This window comes from Aotus nancymaae, unplaced genomic scaffold, assembly GCF_030222135.1.
Source record: "Aotus nancymaae isolate 86718 unplaced genomic scaffold, 86718_ANA_hifiasm-v0.15.2.pri h1tg000010l, whole genome shotgun sequence".
Classification (NCBI taxonomy): Eukaryota; Metazoa; Chordata; class Mammalia; order Primates; family Aotidae; genus Aotus; species Aotus nancymaae.
The window spans coordinates 44,495,353-44,518,550 of record NW_026988421.1 but is presented as its reverse complement, the minus strand read 5'-3'; the positions used below and the strand labels follow the sequence as shown (position 1 = coordinate 44,518,550).

General features: G+C 37.0%; 1 protein-coding gene across 2 annotated transcripts in view; it reads right to left on the bottom strand.

Annotated features, from left to right (window-relative positions):
• PRKG1 (protein kinase cGMP-dependent 1) overlaps positions 1 to 23,198 on the bottom strand; it is a 1,342,437-nt gene that overhangs the window by 390,889 nt on the left and 928,350 nt on the right. For both annotated transcript variants that reach the window (XM_021671726.2, XM_012467589.2), the window contains exon 5: positions 2,232 to 2,295. In XM_021671726.2, the coding sequence (XP_021527401.2) occupies positions 2,232 to 2,295 (64 nt within the window). The remainder of the gene's footprint in view (positions 1 to 2,231; positions 2,296 to 23,198) is intronic.

Genomic DNA, 23,198 nt, shown 5'->3' with positions numbered 1-23,198 from the left:
ACTTTCCCTTTCCTACCTGCTGACCCCATTTCTCTCCTTATCTTTTCACCTAAATTAAAATCTAAGTTTTGCTGACTCTTCTCTAAGCTATTTTCTCCTCTTGGATTATAACATGCAAAATGTTCCTGATTTTCCTCCTACTTCCACAGGCTTTCCTGGTTCCTCTTCATTCCTCAGTCTCTTAAAGTAGAAATATGAAGAATCAGTCAAGGCTTTACTCTATGGCTTCCTCTTCATTCATTCATTTTCATTCATTCATTCTCTTTTATCCCTATAGATCTCCCTTCCCTTTTCTGTTATAGGCCACTGTTCACATGTATCCCATTTTCCATATTTTGTTTGTCATGAGTCTCAGCAAAAGGTATTTTTGTGCTCATATATTTTCATATATGTAAATGATGTTTTAATAACTATCTCTTGTTTGTTTTAAGCTTTTCTCTCAGCATGATGTTTTTGAGATCCATTCATGGTTTTATAATAATTGTTGGGTGCTCCCTCCTTCAGGGTTCTGCCTTGTATTCATCCACATTTGGTCCCACAGAATGATATTCAGTTAGCCAACAGCTCCCTCCACACAAAAAATGCTTCAACAAACCATCTACCTGCCAAAGATCTCTAAGCTTCCGATTTTACCCCATCCTCTCTCCCTGAACTTCTTATCTCTCCACCTCAATGTACTGCTCTTCCAGTCTTCTTCATGTTAATTAATAACAACTCCAGCTGGGCACTGTGGCTCATGCTTGTAATCCCAGCACTTTGGAAGGCTGAAGAGGGTGGATCATGAGGTCAGGAGATGGAGACCATCCTGGTCAACACGGTGAAACCCTGTCTCTACTAAAACTACAAAAATTAGCTGGACATGGTGGCATGCACCTGTAGTCCCAGCTACTTGGGAGGCTGAGGCAGGAGAATCGCTTGAACCTGGGAGGCAGAGGTTGCAGTGAGCCAAGATCCAGCCACTGCACTCTAGCCTGGTGAGAGAACAAGATTCCATCTCAAAGTAAATAAACAAAAAATAACAACTTCATCCTTCTAGTTATTTACAGGAGAAATGATTTCTCTCATTCTTTCATTTTACAAGTTCACTGCAACAGTAAAGCTTTTCAGCTTTACCTTCAAAATATAGTCATAATCTGACTATTTTTCAATCTCCTTCTCCCACAGTGAACAAAGTCACCATTATTACTCCCTGGATTATTGTAGCAGCCTCTTTATTTTTTAACACAGCAGCCACACAATTTTGTTAAAAATCTAAGTCAAATAATTTCATTGCTGTGCTTAGAGTCATACAATGGCTTCTAACTCACTCTAAGTAAAAGTAAATTAATTGTCATGTCCTAAGTTGCCTTCCATTACTTGCCTGCTCCTATAGTACTCTAGACACACCTTTTTCTGACCTCATCCTCCAGTTCTACCATGATGACCTCCCTATACACTATTCCTGTATGACACTTTCTTCTGTTAATCTTGCTACTGTCAATTCATTTCAAAAGACTTAGACTTGAAACTTAAGAGAAAAAGTTTGAACTTTCCCACACCACCAATGCATCTCTATTTCCTCAGCAAACAAGAAAAGGTAATTTTTTAATCTTTTCAACCTGAAACAAAACTTCCATGCTCAATACCTTTAGGAGAACAACTTTAGACTATATTCCATATAAAGTTCATCAGTTTGAATGGAAAAACTTCCTCCTGCTGCTGCTGTTATGAAGTCCAGTATGCAGAAGAATAGACTAATGTGCATTGTTTCTCCTCTTTCTCAAAACTACAGCTTTATAGGTTCAGAGAAAAACAACTAAAAGTGATATTTGACTTTCAAGCATAAAATTATGTGTATCAAATATGCTTATATGGTAATGAAATATGTACCCAGCTACTAATTCCTGTTGCAAATTTGCTAATCTGAAGCTTCAGAGTGACAATAACTATAATTTTGCTTTACACTAGTTAAAATAAGAGAAATATGCCAATTCCTATTCTTGTAAGTCAAAGTAACATGGTATTTACCACAACAAAAAGTTTGTCTCACTCTGTAATTAGGTTGATTTGCACATTTGTGTGTATAAATGTCAGATGTGCTAAGCTGCTTTCTATATGAAGTCAAATATATAGCTCATCTCAGAACTTTAAATGTCTTTGCAGTTTGTGATTCCTCATCGGACAGCTGTGAAAGAAGTCAGCCAAGCAGGCTGGATCCCATCTCAAAAAGTTCAAAGACTAAAAACAATTACCTCTTCAAGGACATCAGCGAGCTTGCTAAGGATCTCTTCAGGAAGGCTCTGGAATGTTGGAACGCTGAAAAACAAAACAGAATAATGCTAAACACATGAATAGCAACTTACTTTCATAAGTAATAAAAATGACCATAAATCTAAATTAAAATACAAAACTATTTTCTGACAAAAAAATCTGCAAAAAAAAAAATAAATACATTAGCTACACAACCTAAAAAAAAAAAAAAAGAAAAGCTGCCAATGAAGATCAAAGCAATCATTTAAGCATGGTTTGAGGTCTAACAGGGAAAAGGCATGGAATATGAAAAAAAAACTTAGAAGTTGGACAGACTGAGTCCAAACCACTGTTATATTTACCTGTGTGACCATGGATGTGTAAACCAAATAGAAAATTCTAGGCCCACCAGTCAACTGATGGATGCCCTTCTTGGCCAAGGGCATTCCAAAGTTAACCTGAAAAACTAGTTCAGGCCATGATGGGAAGGAAGGGATTGGACATGCCTCATTATACCCTCCTCCCTTTGGAATTCAGTCACACTTTCTAGAATTAACATTAAAACAGAAATCTTAAGACTGACAAAACAGACTCTTTGTAGAAATAAGATACCAAATTCCAACCTGACTCTAGTATAGAATTACATGATAGATAACATACCCTGAAAGAAATGGAAGTATTTTACCCCAAAATATATTCCTTTGACATATTTTGAAATGTATTTCTCTACTGCAGAGTTGTCTCTTGTGGGGAAAATCTACATTCTATACAAAATCCCATTTGTTTTCCAGATCTTTTCCTAAACTAGGAGAGAATTAACTAAGAGTCTGGCATCTTTTTAGGTCTAATAAGGGTTCTGAAGCCTGCTACCTGGAGGCACATCTGCATAATAAGAACCTTCATCACTGCAATCCCTTATCTTAATCCAGAAACTCCTTTATTGAGTCTGAGTTTTCAGCTAATAACTTAACTCATACAACCAATTGCCAATTTGAAAATCTTCTAATCCACCTATGACCTAGAAGCTCCCACTTTGAGTGTCCTGCCTTTCCAGATCAAACCAATGTATACCTTATATGTACTGATGGATGTCTGCCTGTAACTTCTGTAACTTCTGTCCCCCTAAAATGTATAAAATCAAGCTGTAACCACCTTGGGCACATGTTTTCGGTCCTAACATTTGGCTCAGAATAAATCTCTTCAAATATTTTACAGAGTTTGACTCTTTTTGTTGATAGGTCCCTCAAATTACAATGAGGAGAAAACCACTCTCTCCTTTGTTAATCTGCTGTCACCAGATTCCTTCAAACTCTATTTTCCTTTCCAGGTCTTCTTCCATACACAAACCTTTCTCTAGGCTAACTCCTACCCATTATTCAAGACATAGGTTGATTGATGATGCATTCAGATCTGCAAGCATTCACTTAACAAATTTGGAAAGCTTCCCACTCTCTCAACCCCTCTCCAGCTAGGTCAAGTTCTCCTATCGTGAGCTCTTTAATCCCTTACTACAAGTGTAATTAGATAACTAATTGGATATTTGGGCTTTTTTGTTTGTTTTTTGAGATGGAGTCTCACTCTGTCACCAGGCTGGAGTGCAGTCGTGCAAACTCGGCCCACTGCAACCTCCACTTTCTGGGTTCAAGCAATTCTCCTGCCTCAGCCTTTTGAGTAGCTGGGACTACATGTGCATGCCACGACTCCTAGCTAATTTTTCTATTTTTAGTAGAGACAAGGTTTCATCACGTTGGCCAGGGTGGTCTCAATCTTTTGACCCCATGATGCACCCACCTTGGCCTCCCAAAGTGCTGGGATTATACGCATGAGCCACCGTGCCTGGCCTGGATATTTGTTATTGCATGTCTTCTCTGCTAGAATTAAAAATCCACACAAGTAAAGAACTGTATCTGTCTTTTTCAGCCCCCTGTATTTTTGGCTATTTATAAATAACAAATGTAGTTATGAAAGCATGGAATTGTGAATGCTTCAAAGGACAGTGATTAGATCTGAAAGGTAGAACAAGGATCCATACTCATAGTACTGTGACATTGAACAATGTCTCCCCATGAAACAACAAATAAAAATACTAAATGATGTCAAATGCACAAACCAATAAAACTTACTTTATGTGAAATTATAATAACTTTAAATTTTAAAAAACAAAAGCTCATCAACATATAATTCCTGAAATTTCACTGGAAAATCTTACTGGGATGTGGAACTATGGTCTTAATTAATCACAGCTTAATGTATGATTGGAGAAGAGACTATAACTGAGTGCGTATATATCTGTATTCCTGATATTTGACATATAGCATAATTTTAGCTTGCTTAGAATTATACAATAAAAGAAATCTTTTTAAAAGATGGACTTGAATAACTTTTGACTCTTAAGGCTTATTCTGGAATGACTGTGTTGATGCATTGATGGTGCAAAAGCGATGGTGGCTTTTAGTACAAACCAAGGCAGTGACACCAAACTATACTAGTTGCTATATTCTTATTCACCACACGATCACCAGAGAAAAGATAAATAACATACCAATTTTACTATAAAGTATGGAATTCTTCCTGAAATAGTAAAAGTTATTAATTTTATTAAATCTTTAAATTAAATTTTGTATACATGTTTTTGATATAGTGTGTGTGACAAAATAGCATATTGAAGTATGATAGTTGTCTCAAGGAAAATCACTTGAATGGCTGTTGGAGTTACAAGCCGAGTTAGCCACTTTTTTCTTGGAACATCATTTTTTACTAGAAAATGATTTTTAAAATTATGGTTTCCGGCAGACTGTTCTTCAAAATGAGCAAAGTTAAGCCCATCACTTAAAGGGCAATAACAGACCGTGGTTTTTGCCTGATAAAATTCAAACTTTCAACCAAAAATTAAAACTTCAGAAAACTTTTATCTGCCACTGTGAGCATAAAAGCTTTCTAACACTTGAAGACTTTTTCTGATAAGATCAGTAGTGATACACTGATATTAAGAAATATGATTTTTTAATATTGAAAATTCTGCATAACTCAGTGAACCAATAATTTCCAAATGACCAAAGTATGATGTTATAAAAAACACACATTGATAAATGACTCATTCAAATTAAAAGGTGGATCAATGGATTTTAAAGTTGTATTAGAGTATGAAAAGTTTATTGCTATAGTTTCAGATTCCATATTGCAACTAACCTTTAAGAAACTGCCTCTTGTTGGATGTTGATGAAGTATGAAATCACAAAAGATAATATTTCAAGATAATGTCCACATTATCTTGAAAGGCCATTAGCGTAAGCCTCCCTTTTGCTACTACATATATCTGTGAGGTTGTATTTTCTTCATATATTTCAACCTAAACCACATAAATTAAACAGATTGAATGCAGAAGAAGATATGTATGTTAGTCTGTTCTGCATTGCTAAAATGGAATACCTAAGGCTGGGTAATTTACAAAGAAATGGGGTTTCTTTGGTCTCATAGTTCTGCAGGCTGTATAAGAATGGTACCAGCATCTGCTTGGCTTTCAGTGAAGTCCTCAGGAAATTTGAAATATGGTGGAAGGCAATAAAGGATCAGGTACATTGCATGGTGACAGAGGGAGTGACAGAGGTGCCAGGCTCTTTTAAACAATCAGCTCTCATTGAATTAATAGAGTGAGGACTCACTGATCATCAAGGGCATGGCACTAACCCACTCATGAGGGATCTGCCCCATGATGCAACACCTCCCACTCAGCTCCACCTCCAACACTGGGGATCACATTTCAACATGAGATTTGGAGGGGGCCACATATCCAAACCATGTCAGTATGAGAATCCAGTCTTTTATCAAGTTAGATATTGAGAAATTTGTATAATTTTTTTTTTTAAGACAGAGTCTCACTCTGTCACCCAAGCTGGAGTGCAGTGGTGGGATCTGGCTTCACTGCAACCTCTGCCTCCCAGGTTCAAGAGATTCTCCTGCCTCAGCCTCCTGAGTAGCTGGGATTACAGGCATGAGCCCAGTCAATTTTTTGTATTTTTAGTAGAGATGGGGGTTTCACCATGTTGGCCAGGCTGGTCTTGAACTCCTGACTCAGTCATCTACCCTCCTCAGTCTCCCAAAGTGCTGAGATGTATAATTATAAACTTAAATTCGTTTTTATTTTTTGATTTGGGAAAATAGTTATTTTAATTAAAAATAGACTTTATGTTATAATATAATATGTTTATTATTGAGGTTTCCAAATATATTAGTGAATAAATATTTTTTCAAATATTTACCTTTTTAATTCCAAACGTATTAAATACTAACAGATATAACCAACCTAAGTTGAAGAATCACTGACATGATTATTAAAATTGATGTATTGCTGAAAAATATGTAAAACATGGGAGACCTACAAGATAATATTAGGAGAAGATACTAAAAGTTATATATACAATGGAATAATTACATTTTACAGAAACTCCTTACAATTGTGAATACAGCTTTGCAGGAAAAAATCAAAAGCTTAACAGAGATTGTGTTAGGTGGAATGACTATTCGTCTTATATTTTCTCTCTCTCACTACTTCCTTATATTTTCAAACTTCCTGTTTTGTAAATGTATTCTTATAACACCAAAAATATGAAGTGTGCGATTATGGTTATAAGTAGATAAAATGTATTTGAATAGGCCTATTTAAAGAAAAAAATATTATTTCTTTTTTAGAGACAGAGTTTTGCTCTGTCACCAATGCTGTTGTGTACTGGTGTGATCATAACTCACTGCAGACCACAGCTTTGACCTCCTGGGCTCCAGCAATCCTCCCACATCAGCATCCTGGGAGGTAGGACTACAGGTGTGTGCCACTAATTTTTTGAAGAGGCAGGGTCTCGCCATGTTGCCCAGGCTGGTCTTAAACACCTGGTCTCAAGTGATCCTCCCTCCTTTGCCTCCCAAAGTGTTGGAGTTATAGGAATGAGCCACTATGCCTGGCCAATTTTTTTTTTAATATTGGAAAAATTTGCTTAATTAATTAATTTGTTTCTTTATCAAAACTTATTGAGTAACTATCGTGAGCTAGAAATGATTTTAGGCATTCAGGATGCATCAGTGCACCAAAGAAAATATTTCAGCTGATTCACCAAAGAAATAGAAAATAAAGAATAAACATAATAAATAATGCATATTATACCTATTTTAAATATACATCTATGTCATAGAGTTATATTAGATAAGGGTTACAAAATTTTACATGATTTAAAGTAGAACAGGGTAGCAGTTATTACAACGGAAAGGGGGCAGGCTGAAAGATTAAACATGGTGACCAGGATGTCCTCACTTTGAAGGTAAGATCTGAGCAGAAACCCAAGACAGGTGATGGAGATAGCTAACTGAATTCTGGGGAAGAGCATCCAGATAGAACGAACAGAGTGAGCCAAAGGTTTTTAAGTGCCTGGTAGAATCCAGGAGCAGCAAAGAGATCAAAGTGCCCAGATTTCACTGAACTGGGGAAAAGAGGAAGATTAATAGACATCAAGAGGTAAGGGTGGGGGCAGGTCACAAAGGGACTTGTAGATCATTGTAAGAACTTGGCTCTAATCTGGGTGAAGCGTAGAGCCACTGAAGGATTTTGAGCCTAGGTGTGACATATCTCACTTACATATGAAAAACTTCTTCTGCCAGCTTTAGGGAGAATAAACTGTAAAGTGGTAAAAGGGGACTATATCAGATAAGAGTAGCTATTGTATGACAGAGGATGTAAGGCTGGACAGGTAGAAGCAAAGGAGGAGGTGAGGAGCAGCTGGGCTCCGTTACATTTTTAAAATAGAAGCAGCATGATTTCCTAGTAGACTGAACGTGGAATGAAAGAGAAGAGACAAGGATGGCCCCTTGTAGTTGAAAGAAACCTATAAAAACAATTTAATTTTAAAATATTGATCAAGCAAGTTATTTTCTAACTTAGTAGTAAAGGGTTTGATATTTTCAAAAGGTTACAGTTTCAAAATACAACCAAAAAATACCAGATGTAGCCCATATTTATAAGCCAAAGCATCTAAATAAACAGAAATCTGCAAATAGTTCAACAATGTCCTCTACCTAGAGAGAAGCATACGGAATTATATTAATTATCTTTGGGTAGCATATGGAGAAGAGTAGTCTCTTGATTCTCTTATAAGAAATCAGTTCTGCATCAAATTTAGTGCCACCACCATTAACAAGTATTGTTTATTTTTGTGCCAGTGACTTCCTTACAGAATAAAAGAATAAAAGCAGAAATCTCTGACTTACTAAAAAAGTCAATCTGCATTGATGAAGGATTAAAGATCCTTAACCTTATAGCTACCTAATTATTCCCCTTAGCAAGCTTATCAGATACTTTCTGCATCAATATACTTTTCTCGCTTAATTTGAAAATTTGGCTTTTTTTTTTTTTTTTTGAGATGGAGTTTCATTTTTGTTGCCCAGGCCAGAGTGCAATGGTGTGATCTTGGCTCACAACCTCAGCCTCTCGGTGTCAAGTGATTCTCCTACCTCAGTCTAGCGAATATCTGGGATTACAGGAATGTGCCACCACGCCTGGATAATTTTTGCATTTTTAGTAAAGATGGGATTTCACCATGTTAGCCAGGCTGGTCTTGAACTCCTGACCTCAGGTGATTCACCCGCCTTGGCCTTCCTAAATGGTGGGATTACAGGCGTGAGCCATTGTGCTCAGCCTGATTTGGCATTTAACCTGGTTCAGTCTATTATGCAATTGTCTTATAACTGGTCTTTTTTTCTGTTAGTGTCTTGTCCCACTTCTGACTTCAATCTACTTTATATATCACTGCCAGATTTATTTTCTTTTAGCGATATTTAGCCCTTAACACACAATGGTCACAACCTATTAATAGCTGCCTATTCTCTTGCCAGATTAGGAGAATTCCAATTTTTTTCACATAAAAATACTTATAACTAACCACTCTAGAGATACAAAATATACTGTATTTTTATTATCTATGTGATAAAAGTTTAAACTGCCTATACTGTAGAATTGTATGCTGGGTAAGCATATAAGCTTTAGAATCAAAAGAAATCAGGTTAAGTTAGGCTCTGCTACTAATTATTAATTATGCTTTTAGCGAGTTATGTAACCTCTCTATATTACAGATTTTTTTCTTTTTAATTTAAGAGACAGGATCTTGCTCTGTCACCTAAGCTTAGCCTCCCGAGTAGCTAGGACTACAGGCACATTGTACCACACTTGGTTAATCTGTATTTTACTTTTTTTGTAGAGACAGGGTATCACTATGAAACCCAGGCTTGTCTTGTATACCTTGCCTAAAGTGATCATTCTGCTTTAACCTCCCAAAGTATTGGGATTATAGGCGTGAGCCACCACACCAGGACTCAGATTCTTTACCTTAAAAATAAGATGATACCACCTTCTGCATAGAGTTGTGGTGAACACAAGAAAAATAGTAGGTATAATATATTAAGAAGGTGCCTGGCACATAATAAATGCTTAATAAACTTCAGTAGCTACTGCAATTATGATACAGTATATGCAAAAATGTTCTGAATGATATTATTATTTAAGATCTTCAGTAATCAAAACAAATTTCTAGTACATCAGATATGAACCTCAGTCTAGACTCAAGAGTGCTGGAAATATCTTTTTCTACATTTTAAAAATTAAATCATATGTATTTGATTTGGAGTATCGACCTTTCTTTTTCAGTAAGATATTAAATCACATTCATTGTTTAGCTCTTCCTCAAGGTCATACCTGAATCTAGGAAGCATGTCATGTCCAAAAGGTGGGGAGCAAAAATGTTAACTTCCCTGCTATCCATGTCACAAGGGAACCCTGGAGTCCAGTGGCTCTCTGCTTTTGTGTGCACAGAGGAGAAAGGGAACCTCTGTCAGGCTGGGACCTTTGGTGCTTCAGGTCAACCTCTAGGCAATTGCATGCAGAGAAACGCACTCTTTCTTGGGGAAATGTCTCCAAGGTCTTTCTCTTTCTCCGTTTGACTCCAGACTCTCAGTACTTTCTTCCCATGAATTTAGACTTTAAAAATACATAGGAAGTGTCTTATTTTCTAGATATTTCTAGTATTGACCAAAACCTCTAAGACCAGTAGACGGAAAGAGCCTAACAACCTGCTTGGAAAAGGAAAAAGAGTACAATATAGGGAAGATATTTTAACAATTTGTATTTGAATAAACTGCCCTACAAATCCATCCATAACATTTTCAAGAGCCGGGTTCCTAGTGCAACCAAGTTTTGTCTACCACAACTAGTCCACTCCAAACACACAGAAACTGTGGCCTTTTGGCCAATGTTCAGACATAGGGTGGGGAAAATGACAGAGCAGAAAGAAAAAGCCTGGGAAACAGGCCCATGCAGATACTGGAAGTGAGCTCAGGAACACGTGGGCAAGCAATTCCAAGCAACTGATTCTTGTTCTAGAAGGGGTTGGGCAACACACGTTCTTCTGATTCCTCTCCAGGAAAGGGACACACTCAGAAGAAACTGAAAAGTTCAGGGAGAGGGCTCTAAAGAGGAACCTTCTGTCATCTTCACTACTCATTCAGTTCTGTCCTGCTCTTGCTAAGAACAACAGCCAAACACTGCCCTGCTCTACCTAAGCCTTAAAGCTTTATGCCTTTTCTCATGGAAACTCAAGTGCATTCTTCCACACCTCTTCATTCATTCAATGAGTCTCAGTCAGAATAATTAATTTAATAGTGGCGGCAAACAAAACATTTTTTTTAATGATTTTAAAAAGAAATCTATGAACTCTCTCCATTATCCCCGTAATTCTCATTTAGACAAGGGTTATATTCTCATCAGTAAAGCATCTTCCTTATCATCGTAACCATAGCAGCATGTGCAACAGACAGGCAACACACTGAAACTCAATGTTTTCATCTAACATTCAAATAATAAGTTGGGCCAAGCAATACCAGATAGCAGCCATAAAATAACATAAGAGAATATATTTAAATCACTATACAAATATCAACTATGAAAGCAACAAAAATCCTAAAACTGTTGTCTTTAAAACCATCTTCTAAAAGTATGCTATATCTAACCATGAACTTTCACATTTCATTTTAATGTAATTCAATTCCACAGATTCTTATAACAGATCTTTGGTCAAAATGTCCTGGGCCAGTTGTTTCCAAACCATAAAGTCATTAGATAGCCTGATTCAAGAGGTTATGGGGTGGGTTCCAAGAAACCACTGTATTTTTTTAATTGTTGTAGAATATACTTAACGTAAAATGTACCATATTAACCATTTTAAGTATATAGCTAAATGGCATTTAAGAACATTCCCATTGTTGTGCAACCATCACTACTATCTGTCTCCAGAACTTTTTCAACTTTACCAGCTGAAATTGTGTACCTGTTAAAGAATTACTAGCCCCTGTCAACCACTAGTCTAATTTCTCTCTCTATGAATTTGACTATGGCAGGTACCTTTTAGAAGCAGAATCATACAATGTTTGTCTCTTTGTGTACTGGGTTATTTCATCCAGTATAAGGTCTTCAAAGTCCATTTATGCTGTTCATTTACCCAGATAATTTTATTGTGCAGTAAGATTGACAGCTTTGCCAGTCAATTATTTCCATTTGGTACATGATAACTTACAATAATCACTAAAACCCACAAACCTGGCTGGGCACGGTGGCTCACGCCTGTAATCCCAGCACTTTGGGAGGCCCAGGTGGGGGAATCACAAAGTCAGGAGTTCGAGATCAGCCTGACCAACATGGTGAAAACTCGTTTCTAACTAAAAATACAAAAATTAGTTGAGTATGGTGGCATGCGCCTGTAATCTCAGCTACTCAAGAGGCTGAGGCAGGAGAGTTGATTGAACCTGGGAGGTGGAGATTGCAGTGAGGCAAGGTCGTGACACTGCACTCCAGCCTGGGTGACAGAGTGAGACTCTGTGTCAAAAACAAAACAAATAAATAGAAAAATAAAACAACAAACAAACCAAACCGATTCCAGCATATTTTCTGCAGTGTAGCCAAGTTTTTCAGTCTGCATTCTGGTTTATCATTCTCTGGATTCCAATATGTTTGTAGACACTTCAAAACTCAGCTCAAGGACAACCTCTTCTGGGAAATAGCCATGACAACTTTCTCTCTTCATCTAAGTAGGCATCCCACCTGAATAGCACTTACACTTGTATTCTAACCATCTGTTGGTATATTTGTCTCCTCCCTAATATAGAAATTGATTGAAAGCCTTATTTTTGTAGTAAATAATAACAGAAAATTTAGAATCAGTGTAAAAAGGTTTTTAATCCCAGCACCTTCTTTCCTAGCTGTGTAATGACTGGCAAGTTACTTAAAGCCAAGAAGCTTCCTTAGTTGGAAAATTAAAACAATAAAACTTAGCTCATGGAGCTGTTATTATTAATAAATATGAAATATTTGGCCAAGGGGCTGCTGTAGGGTAAGCACTCAATTAAAGGAACATGTCATTTAGCTTAGGTAATGCTATACTTAATATGGAGTATGCAGTGTAGTAGGTACTTAGAACATTCAGATTGAAGGACTATATGCAATAAAGCCAAATGCAATGAAGCAAAAGTGGTTCTGACCCAGGGTCACTAGATAGGATTATACAGTTTGCAGATGTACAAAGGCACCTTCGGGGGCCTGAGTAGAGGCTGAAATTTAGCCCAGTCACTCTCTGGATGCCATCTATTTTGCCCTGACAGCAGCTGCATCAGCTCAGAGAAGGGAGCACTTCTTACACTTCAAAAAATGTACAATTTTTACAATTGCCCTATACTGTGTAAAAAGATCTTCTGCTTGGTATTTTTCAGGAACCACAGGAATATTTCCTTGAGGCTATTCACTCCAGAAGAATTCAAAAGAGAAACATTTATTGACAGCGTTTTCTTACAAAAGGCTGTTACAGTACCCTTTTTAAAAACTCATTGAAGGACTGCTTTTGAAATCAGCAGTCAGGTTACTCTGGTGCTCCTGTCAAAATGACCATCAAGAGGTGAAGCACTAATCACATACTTTATTAAGTAGCCTCTGAAATGCTTAATAGCATCTAATGCAATGGCTTATTCAAAAGATCGCAATGCACCTGATCTTTGCTCTGTAAGCTGTGCAATAGCATACACTTGCATCAAAAATAAAATCTCATGTATTTTTATGGAATCAAATAAATTACATCTGGTTATTAAAAATGAAAAGGGAATGTATGCTCTTTTAAATATTTAATGGCTGCACTATGGTGATGTGCCTATAAGGTTCATCCCCAATTTTCTCCCTAGTCTTCTGAAACTTGGAAGGTGATCCCCCACTCCTTGTTCTTTAGCAGTGTTTCTCCATGAGGCTCTATTGGTATTTGGGACAGCATATGTGTTCAATGTGCAGGGCTGGCCTGTGTATTGCAGAATGCTTATCATCTCTCATTTCTACCCATGAAATAGCAGTAGCATTCCTGATCCTTGTGACACACAAACATCCTTTGGGGACCAATACTGTCTCACTCTTATAATTTCATAATTTTCCCAGTTCATCAACTGAGTTTGCTATTCATTCTGCTTGAAACTTCAAAACTCCTGATGACTGGGTCTTGTTCAAACTCTCATCTCCAAATGGCTAGACACCTGATTGCCCAGGACACTCCTATGATGAGAAGCCATCTGTTTAAAGTGCTTCTGAAACCTTGCTGCCTACACATGAACAGATAAATTCATCTAGGACTCTTAATCCTTAGTTTTTATGGAGGTTTTGAAAACCACAGTATTCAAAATACTATTTCTGAAATATATTAATAGGTATTCCACACCAAGAGAAGGGCTCCATGAATAAATTTTAAGATTTTGAGTTACAAATATTTGAAAAATCTTCTTTACTACAAGACTTCTTAAAGTCTTTATTTGCTAAAAGAAATTTAAAAACACGAAGAAAGCTAACTGAAGAAGGAAAAGAGTATTTTTCAAACTTAACCAGGTAACTCCTTAATTGGGGAATATCTATTAACTTATTGAGGAATTACATACTACATAGTTTGGAAACTTTGGTTTGGGCTGAGGTGACAAAATTTACAATAGCCTCTATTCTTAACATGAAATAGACTTTAGCGTGGCCTCCTTGTGAATTGATCCATAGTTTTAAGATAAAATTCAGCCATAATCTTCTCTGAGAAATATTGCTCGATAATTTCTCTAATTTCTCTCCTTCTCTTTTCCCTACTCACTCTAGATTCTCCACAGACACATCTACAAAGGCAAAGTCTGGATGTCCTTTATCTGTGTTCCTGATAAAGGGTCTCCCTGTGTCTCCGTCTGTCATAGCAATTATTGTATTATAATTGTCAGTTTGTCTTCCTTCACCCTAGATCTCCAAACTATAGTCCACTGCCTATTTTTGTAAATCAAATTTTATTAAAATATAGTCATGCTTACTGGTGTAAGTATCATCTATGGCTGTCTTTAAGGTACAGTGGCAGAGATGAGTAGCTGCAACAAAGACCATATGACCTGCAAGCCTATAATATTTACTATTTGGTCATTTAGGGGAAAGTTTTCCAACTGCAGTCCTAGGCTCCTATTATCTTGAGGTCAGGTATGGTGTCCAATTCCTTCAGTTTAATGCCTAGTAAATGACAGACACGCACACTTAGTTGAATGACAAAATTTTTCACCTTTTAGAATAAATCCAGGAGTATATGACCTTGAAGTAAATGCTTTAACAAAATGTGAGAGATGGAATATTCAACTGAGGTCATATAGTCAAAGGTCTCATTCAAGGTTAAAATACTTTTTTTCCTACATCAACTTGGAAATATGGATTCAAACAATGTTAAATCTTAATAAAGAAAAACTCTTGTATAGAAAGAAGTATGTGATCTAAAGATAGTACAGAATTCAAAGGTCACTATGTAGAGAATATTTTCTGTATTATTTATTTACTTGTAGAGACAAGATCTCACCCTGTCACCCAGGCTGGAGTGCAATGGCATGATCATAATTCCTGCAGCCTCAGACTTTTGGGCTCAAGTGATCTTCCTGCTTCACACTCCCATGTAGCTGGGACTACAAGTATATGCCACCACACCTGGCCAATTTTTTCTTATTTTTTTGTAGAGATGGGTTTCAGTATGTTGCCCAGGCTGATGTCAAATTCCTAGGTTCAAGGGGTCCTCCCTCTTTGGTCTTCCAAAATGCTGGGATTACAGGAATGAGCCACCACACCTAGCCCTAATATACTAATTCTTTTTTTTTTTTTTTTCCTTTTTTTTTGACAAAGTCTTGCTGTGTTGACCAGGCTGAAGTGCAGTGGCACAATCTTGGCTCACTACAACATACGCCTCCCAGGTTCAAGCGATTCTTGTGCCTCAGCCTCTTGAGGAGCTGGGATTGCAATTGCATGCCACTACACTCAGCTAATTGTTGTATTTTGGATACAGACGAGTTTTCACCATGTTGACCAGGATGGCCTCAAACTCCTGGCCTCATGTGATCCGGCTGCCTTGGTCTCCCAAAGTGTTGGGATTATAGGTATGAGCCACTGTGCCTGGCATAATTCTTAATATGAATATTTCTTCTCCAATACCATTTTGAATCTTTAAAACATGAAACTTTTAATTTTTTACCTCCTACAAAATATGATTTAACACTATTAACAGTAAGTTACATCCCTTTGATTATCATATGTACTAATTTTCAGGCAACTTTAATAATAGCTTAGTTCTAAACTGATGCATACTTCCTCAATTTAGTACATGGCTAACTGAATGAAGATCCTGTAGGAGATTTTTGCAGTCAAGCGAAAGACTATATAACCATACAATTTATCATAAGATATCTGTAAGTGATGACAGATTAGTATGGGAACTTTCAGATTCACAGTTTGATTTCTGGAGTCAAATGTCATAATCCAAAGGAATTACTTAGATAGAAGTTGTAGGAATTAGGACAGGTTAATATGAAGGTAAGAATGGATGTTGTGTGGAGGGCTCTATGAATCTCTCTCTGTCAGGATGGGAAGTAATAAACAGCATTAGCGTATAAAGAAAATAAATTTTATTGATTTAAGTCCCAGTCATATTACTTTGTAACTATGTGATGTTAAATAAGTTAATTAACCTCTCTGAGTCTATTTTCTTGACAGTGAATAGAGATAATCATATAATTTCATATGAATTAGTTTATTTTATTGTTCAATAATTCTTTAGATTATTTCTTTAGAGTCCCATATTATATACCTATGCACATGAAGAGACAAAAACTTTAAGACCTCTCATGAGTAACTTCACTGTTCTATATCTAGGTGGCAAAACCTAGACTCAAACCCAGAACTAGAGCTCCAGTGGGAATTCTCAACCAACCAGTGTTGAGTTCATTTCCCAAAATCTTAGATTGCTTAACTAGTAACATCACCCCCAGCACTGTTTATCTCACCTGTTCTAGGGTGAGGCCACCATGGAGAAAACTAGTGGCCCTTTCAAAAAGTGAAGCTGTGTCTATGATCAGCCTATAAAAGTCCCATTGTTTGAGACGTAAAGCCAAGGTGATGACAAAAGAGTTATGGAAACACAGGCAGAAGTCGAAGTAATGCTTTTAGTTAATGTGTATGACGGAAGAGAAGTCCTGGTACTTTTTCATAAGTAGAATTTGTATTTTAGACTAAAGTAACTTTCTTCTTTACTTAGACTAAAATAACCATCTTGAGAGATGCCAATACACACTTTGGTTTTTCATAACCCAACTAAGCAGTGATTTAGCAAAAAGCCTCCCATTATTGGTCAACATCCCCCTGACTTCAGTTTTTAATTTTTATATTTTAGCCTTATTGAGGTATAATTGATCCACAAAAAAATACACACATTCAATGTATACCTTTTAATGAGTTTGGCCAGAAGCATACACCCATAATACCATCACCACAACTAAGGTACTAAGTATATTAGTCGCCTCCAACAATTTCTTTGTGTGTTTTTCATTTGCTTTGCAGTATGAAAATTTAACATGCGATATATCCTCTTATATTTCAATGTACACAATACTGTATTATTAACTATAGGTACGATGTTGTACAGAAAACCTCTAGAATTTATTTAACTTATATAACAGAAATTTTATACCATTGAAAAGCAGTTTCCTATTTCCTTTTCCTCACAGCCTCTGGCTACCACCTGTCTCATAAGGAATTAATGTCTAATATAAATAAGAATCTCCTACAGCTTAATAGCAACAACAATAACAACAAAAAAACTAAAAATCGGGCAAAAGATTTGAATAAATATATAAATATTTCTCCAAAGAAGACATACAAAATGCTAGTGGGCACACAAAAAAGTGCCAATATAACTTATTGGAAAAATCAAATCAAAACCACAATGAAATTTCACTTCTTACCTGCTAAAATAACTATTACCAAAAAGCAAACAAATAAAACAAAAACAAAAGATAAGTGTTGGTGAGGTTGTGGAGAAACTGGAACTCTTATACACTACACTGTTGATGGGACTACAGAGTGGTGCAGCCACTGTGGGAAACAGTATTGAGTTTCCTCAAAAAATTCAAAATAGAACTACTGTTTGATACAGAAATCACACTTCTGGAAATATATTCAAAATAATCAAAATTCAGATCCAGAAAAGATATCTGCACCTTCATGTTCATTGCAGCATTATTGCCTATAGCCAAGATATGGAAACAATCTAGATGCCCACTGATAGACGAAATAATTTAAAAAAGAAAAAAGTGGCCCAGGTGCTGTGGCTCACACCTATAATTTCAGCATTTTGGGAGGCTGAGGCAGGCAGATTACTTGAGGCCAGGAGTTCAAGGCCAACCTGGGCAACATGGCAAAGCCCTGTCTCTACTAAAAATACAAAATTAGGCTGAGCATGGTGGTGTGCGCCTGTAGTCCCAACTACTCAGGTGGATGAAGCACGAGAATCACTTGAGCCCAGGAGGCGGCAGTTCCAGTGAACGCAGATGCACCACTGCACTCCAACCTGGGTGACTGAGTGAGACTCTGTCTCAAAAAATACTAATTATAATAATTATTAGCATACATTTGGCTATATGTATCTGCAAGTCTCTCATCTGCAGACGCAACCAAATACAGATGGAAAATACAGTACTGAGGGATGTGGGCTCACAGATAAGGACAGCTAAATTTTTCCATAGGTGAGCACTGCAGGGCCAACTGAGTGACTTGAGTGGATGTGGATTTTGATTCAGTGGAGGTTCCTAGAACCAATTACCCTCAGATACCCAAGGACAAATGTCTTCATACAATAGATTATTATTTAGCCCCAAAAAAGAAATAAATCCTGCCATTTGCTACAGCATGGTTAAACCTATGAGACATTAACATCTGTAAAATGAGCCAGATGCAGAAGGATAAATCTTTCATAATCCCACTTAAATGAGGTGTCTAGTCACCCAAACAGAAGCAGACAAATCTCCAAGTTGCCTGTGACTTAAACCTTAACTTGTGTCTTCAATGACTGAAATGTTTATCCAACATTAGCAGGTTGAAATGAGACTTGAAGCTATGTTACATGGAAAGTACTGGGAATTTGCTGGCCTTAAATATCTGGGTTGTTCTAACTCTAGGAAAAATAAAATGTGCATGTATAAATTCTAATAATCCTTTTGCCATATTCTTAAATGGCTTAGATTAAGTGCTAATGATGATGTTTAAAAAAAACTGCAGCTTGTAATAAAAATCCTGGAAGATATACAATACTTATAAATATGGTATTGAAAATAAATTTTTAGTACTGGTTCCCTTTGTAAGGAATTGTGGCTGTAAAATACGTATTAAGTATCCTTAGTCGGGAGTCAGGCATGGTGGTCATGCCTTTAATCCCAGCTACTCCAGAAGCTGAAGCTGTAGGATCACTTGAACCCAGGAGTTCAAGGTTACAGTAAGCTATGATTGTGCCACTGCATTCCAGCCTGGTGACAGAGTAAGGCTCCACATCTCAAAAAAATTTTTTAAATAAAAGACAAGAAACCTTACTTAGGTAACTATACTTGTGATGACACAGCTTTTATGGCACCATGCTAGGTTTTGAGAATTCAGAAGAAAAAAAGATGTATTTGACACCTTCCAGTTTAGAAAGATTATGGGAATGGATAAGTAAGAGATAATTTATAGTATAATTAAGACTCATGAAAGAAGTAATCATGTGCTTTGGGGTTGTGGGGGAGGTAGGAAGGCCCAAGCAGATTCAAATTGGAAGGAGAAGTCAGGAAAGAAATAGGAAACATGTAAGGCAAAGAAGAAAAAAAAGCAGATAATAGTTGGGGTATAAAGTAATAGGATATCAGCATTCCAGAACTGGGCACAGGGTATAGAGGTGTGAAACAGCATATTAAAGGTGGGAACTGCAAGTGATCTGATATGGCCGGAATGTAGGATTTGACAGGGGAGAAATAAAACAAGACTAGAGAAGGCAAGAAGGCATCCTTCTTGGTAAAAATGGTAAAAAGCCATGAGAGTAATTGGAACAGAGAATGGTAAGTACGTTCTGTAAGTCTATGTAACAGGCTTGCAAAATGTTCCCAGATAATTTATTAAAAAGCAAGTCCATTGCATTTTGCAGAAACCTTTGCCCAATTTTATGAGAAAATATTTTATAAGGCAATTTTATCCTGTACTGCTAAAACAGAATCTGCCATTAAATAGATCAGTGGGTAAGTCACAATTCCCTTGGCTCCACTTCTCTCATTAGCAAGCCATAACAACAATAACAACTAACTTGTGAGTGGTTATGTGCCTGGCACTGTTCGGTGTACGTGCATTAACTCATTCTAAATGTTTTACCTATATTAACATCACAATTGTGAGGTTAATTTACTTAATTACATGTAAAGCAACAATTATTGTTATCTCCATTTTAAAGATGAAAAGAGTAAGTTATAAAAATTAAAGGAACTTGACTAAGACTGTATAGTATGTTCAGTAATGGAGCTGAAAGAAAGTGAAAGACAGGGTTGGGCATGGTGGCTCACGCCTGCAATCCCAGCACTTTGAGAGGCCAAAGTGGGCAAATCACCTGAGGTCAGGAGTTTGAGACCAGCCTGACCAACATGGAGAAAACCTGTCTCTACTAAAAATGCAAAAATTAGCTGGGTGTTTTGGCGCATGCCTGTAATCCCAGCTACTCAGAAGGCTGAGGCAGGAGAATCGCTTGAACCTGGGAGGCAGAGGTTGCAGTGAGCCAAGATTGTGCCATTGCACTCCAGCCTGGGCAACAAGAGCAAAACTCCATCTGAAAAAAATAAGGAAGCAAGTGAAAGATACTTTGAAGGGTCTATTTCTTACAGCACTGAGAATAGAATAAGTCATACAGTAGACTTGCAAAACTTCAATGAATGAGTGAACTGATATCTCCGTGGTGAGTTAAAGATGCTTCCAAACTCTTTGCCACTTCTCCCATAAAGAGGTGGAGGCTAACTCCCCTCCCTTTGAATCTGACCTAGGCTGACGACTTGCTTTGACACAAAAAATGGGGTCAAAATAAGGTGCCATAGTTGGGTATAAGATATAAAAAGGCCTCTTACACATTTCATTCTTAAAAGCCAACCACTAAGATGTGAAGATTCTTATCCTAAACTACTGTCTGATTACAGGCAATTTGGAGAGAGACCCTGGATGATGTAAGGCCACCTTGGACGTTTCAGTGTACACGTGCCTCAGCTTCAACGTATGGAGTAGAACATTGGCACACTGAGTCCAGTCAACCCAGGGAATCATGAGAAACAAGAAGTCATGTTTTAAGCCACTACATTTTGGGGTAACTTAGGACACAAAAACAATTTCTGTGGCAGTATATTTACTTGTTTCCTCTAAACTTTTCTTATAATTAACGTACGATGCATTCAAACAAAACTATCACTGCCATCAGCCTGCTTTCTGTATCTCATTCTTATTATTTACTTGAGTGGTATTTGGAAGTGGCAAAAGCTGCTTTCTTCTTTGAAAAATAAAAGAACACTTGAGTTTCATGAAATTCATTTTCAAAGAAAAGCACTTTCTGTTTTAAAACAGATTTTCATCTGAAAAGTTTTCTCATAACTGAAGAACACAATTCCTTGTCTCTTATTTCCTCTGACAATCTTAAAGCATTCTACCACCTGGAAGGTCAAATGGTCTAATAATAGGAAGACTATAAAGGTGAAGACAGCCACACACAAAAACTTACATAAACATAACAGATTCCTTCTAAAATACATTTATTATCTCAACCAATTCCATTCTGACACACAGGCCTGGCAGTAGAAACATGCTGCCAATTTTCTTTTAGAGAAAGTGCTTGCATCCTTTAAAACTCCAAAGCAACTCAGAGATAAGTAAATATATTAATCCATTAAATAGTTGTTTGGTTAACAACTATTGGTTGCTTAATAGAATAGATGCAGCCCCAGCAATTTATTTCTTACTATAAACAAAAATGTCTTTCTTAACCCATAGGTAAATCATGGTTACCTCAATACTGCAATGAAGTCACATGAAATTGAAATACAAAACTTGCTTAAATTTACAGAAAATTATTGATGTGTATTAGCTAGGGTTCTTAAGATAAACAGAACTAATGGGATCTAAATCTATATCATCTGTCTATATTTGTCTATACAGACAGAGAGACAGAGAGACAAAGACAGAGAGAGAGACTTACAATGAAATTTAGCTCATACAATTTTGGAGACTGGAGACCCACAATCTGCCATCTGCAAGTTGCAGAAGCAAGAAGGATGATGGTGTAAATCAGTTAGAGTCCGAATACTTGAGATCCAGGGGAGCTAATGGTGTAAGTTGTAGTTCGAATCCTCAAGCAAGAGAACCAGAAGTGTCAGTATTTGAGGGCAGGAGAGGATGAATGTCCCTCAGGAAGAAAGAGTTTGCGCTTCTTCCACCTTTTTGTTCTATTCAGGTCCTCAACAGATTAGATGATGTCTGCCCACATTGGTGAAGATGAACTTCTTTACTTACTACCAGTTCACATGCTAACCTTTTCTGGAAACACACTCACAGACACATCCAGACATAATGTATTACCAGTTTTCTGGGCATCCCTTAGCTCAATCAAGTTGACACATAAAAGTAAACATCACATAACATGATAATACATTGAGGACAACAGCTCAAGCTTAAATTAAGTTGTAGATCCCAGCACTCATACCTGTCTGACCATGTATCACAGACTGGCAGTGTAGCTCCCAGAAGTTTATTGACATGAAGGATTGATGACCCTCCTGAGAGAAAATTCATCTTAAGTAGAGATGGAATCAGAAAAGTTCAAATCAATATCCAAGCCTCAGTCAACAGAGGAAAAGAAAAAGCTCTGAAGACTATCCGGCAGCTGCCATTCAGATTCATCCTAGGGATAGAGGGGTGAAGAATATAAACTCCCTCCTCTAGGTGAATTGCATATTTCCATTTTAAGTCCTACCAAATTATCAGGATGTGAGGCAGAACAGGAAGCAGTATCTCTAATAGAGTTAAACACAAAAGTAGAGAGATGTGATCTTCCCATTTCAGCACCTAACACACAATAAGTCTTTAAAGGAAGTAGCTGATCTGGAAGAAAATCTCACTAAAAAATTCTAGAGTAGGAGAGAAGGAAAGTTGTGACCACCAGGTGGTAGTCAGAAAATTTATTTATGAAGTCACATGAGACATGTCTGAGATTTCTAGAAATACATGAGCAACTGGCAAGGGCAGCTAGTGGAAGAAAGAGCCTCTAATGTCCCTGATAATGTTTCTCCATTTGTCTGGCGGGACTTTGGGAATCACAGCTTCTAACAATAATTGTAGATGGGGTTATCAAGTTAGGGCTAATGAACTGCTTTTATTCAGAAATTATTAATTAATTCATTTTCTGAACTGTATCAAGGAGTAGATTAACAATGGTACTTTCCAAAGACGGATTTTTGTATGCTTTATTACATATGTTAGCTTTGCCTATTACAATCCTCACACATTTTAGTCATCATATATGATCGCGGATTGC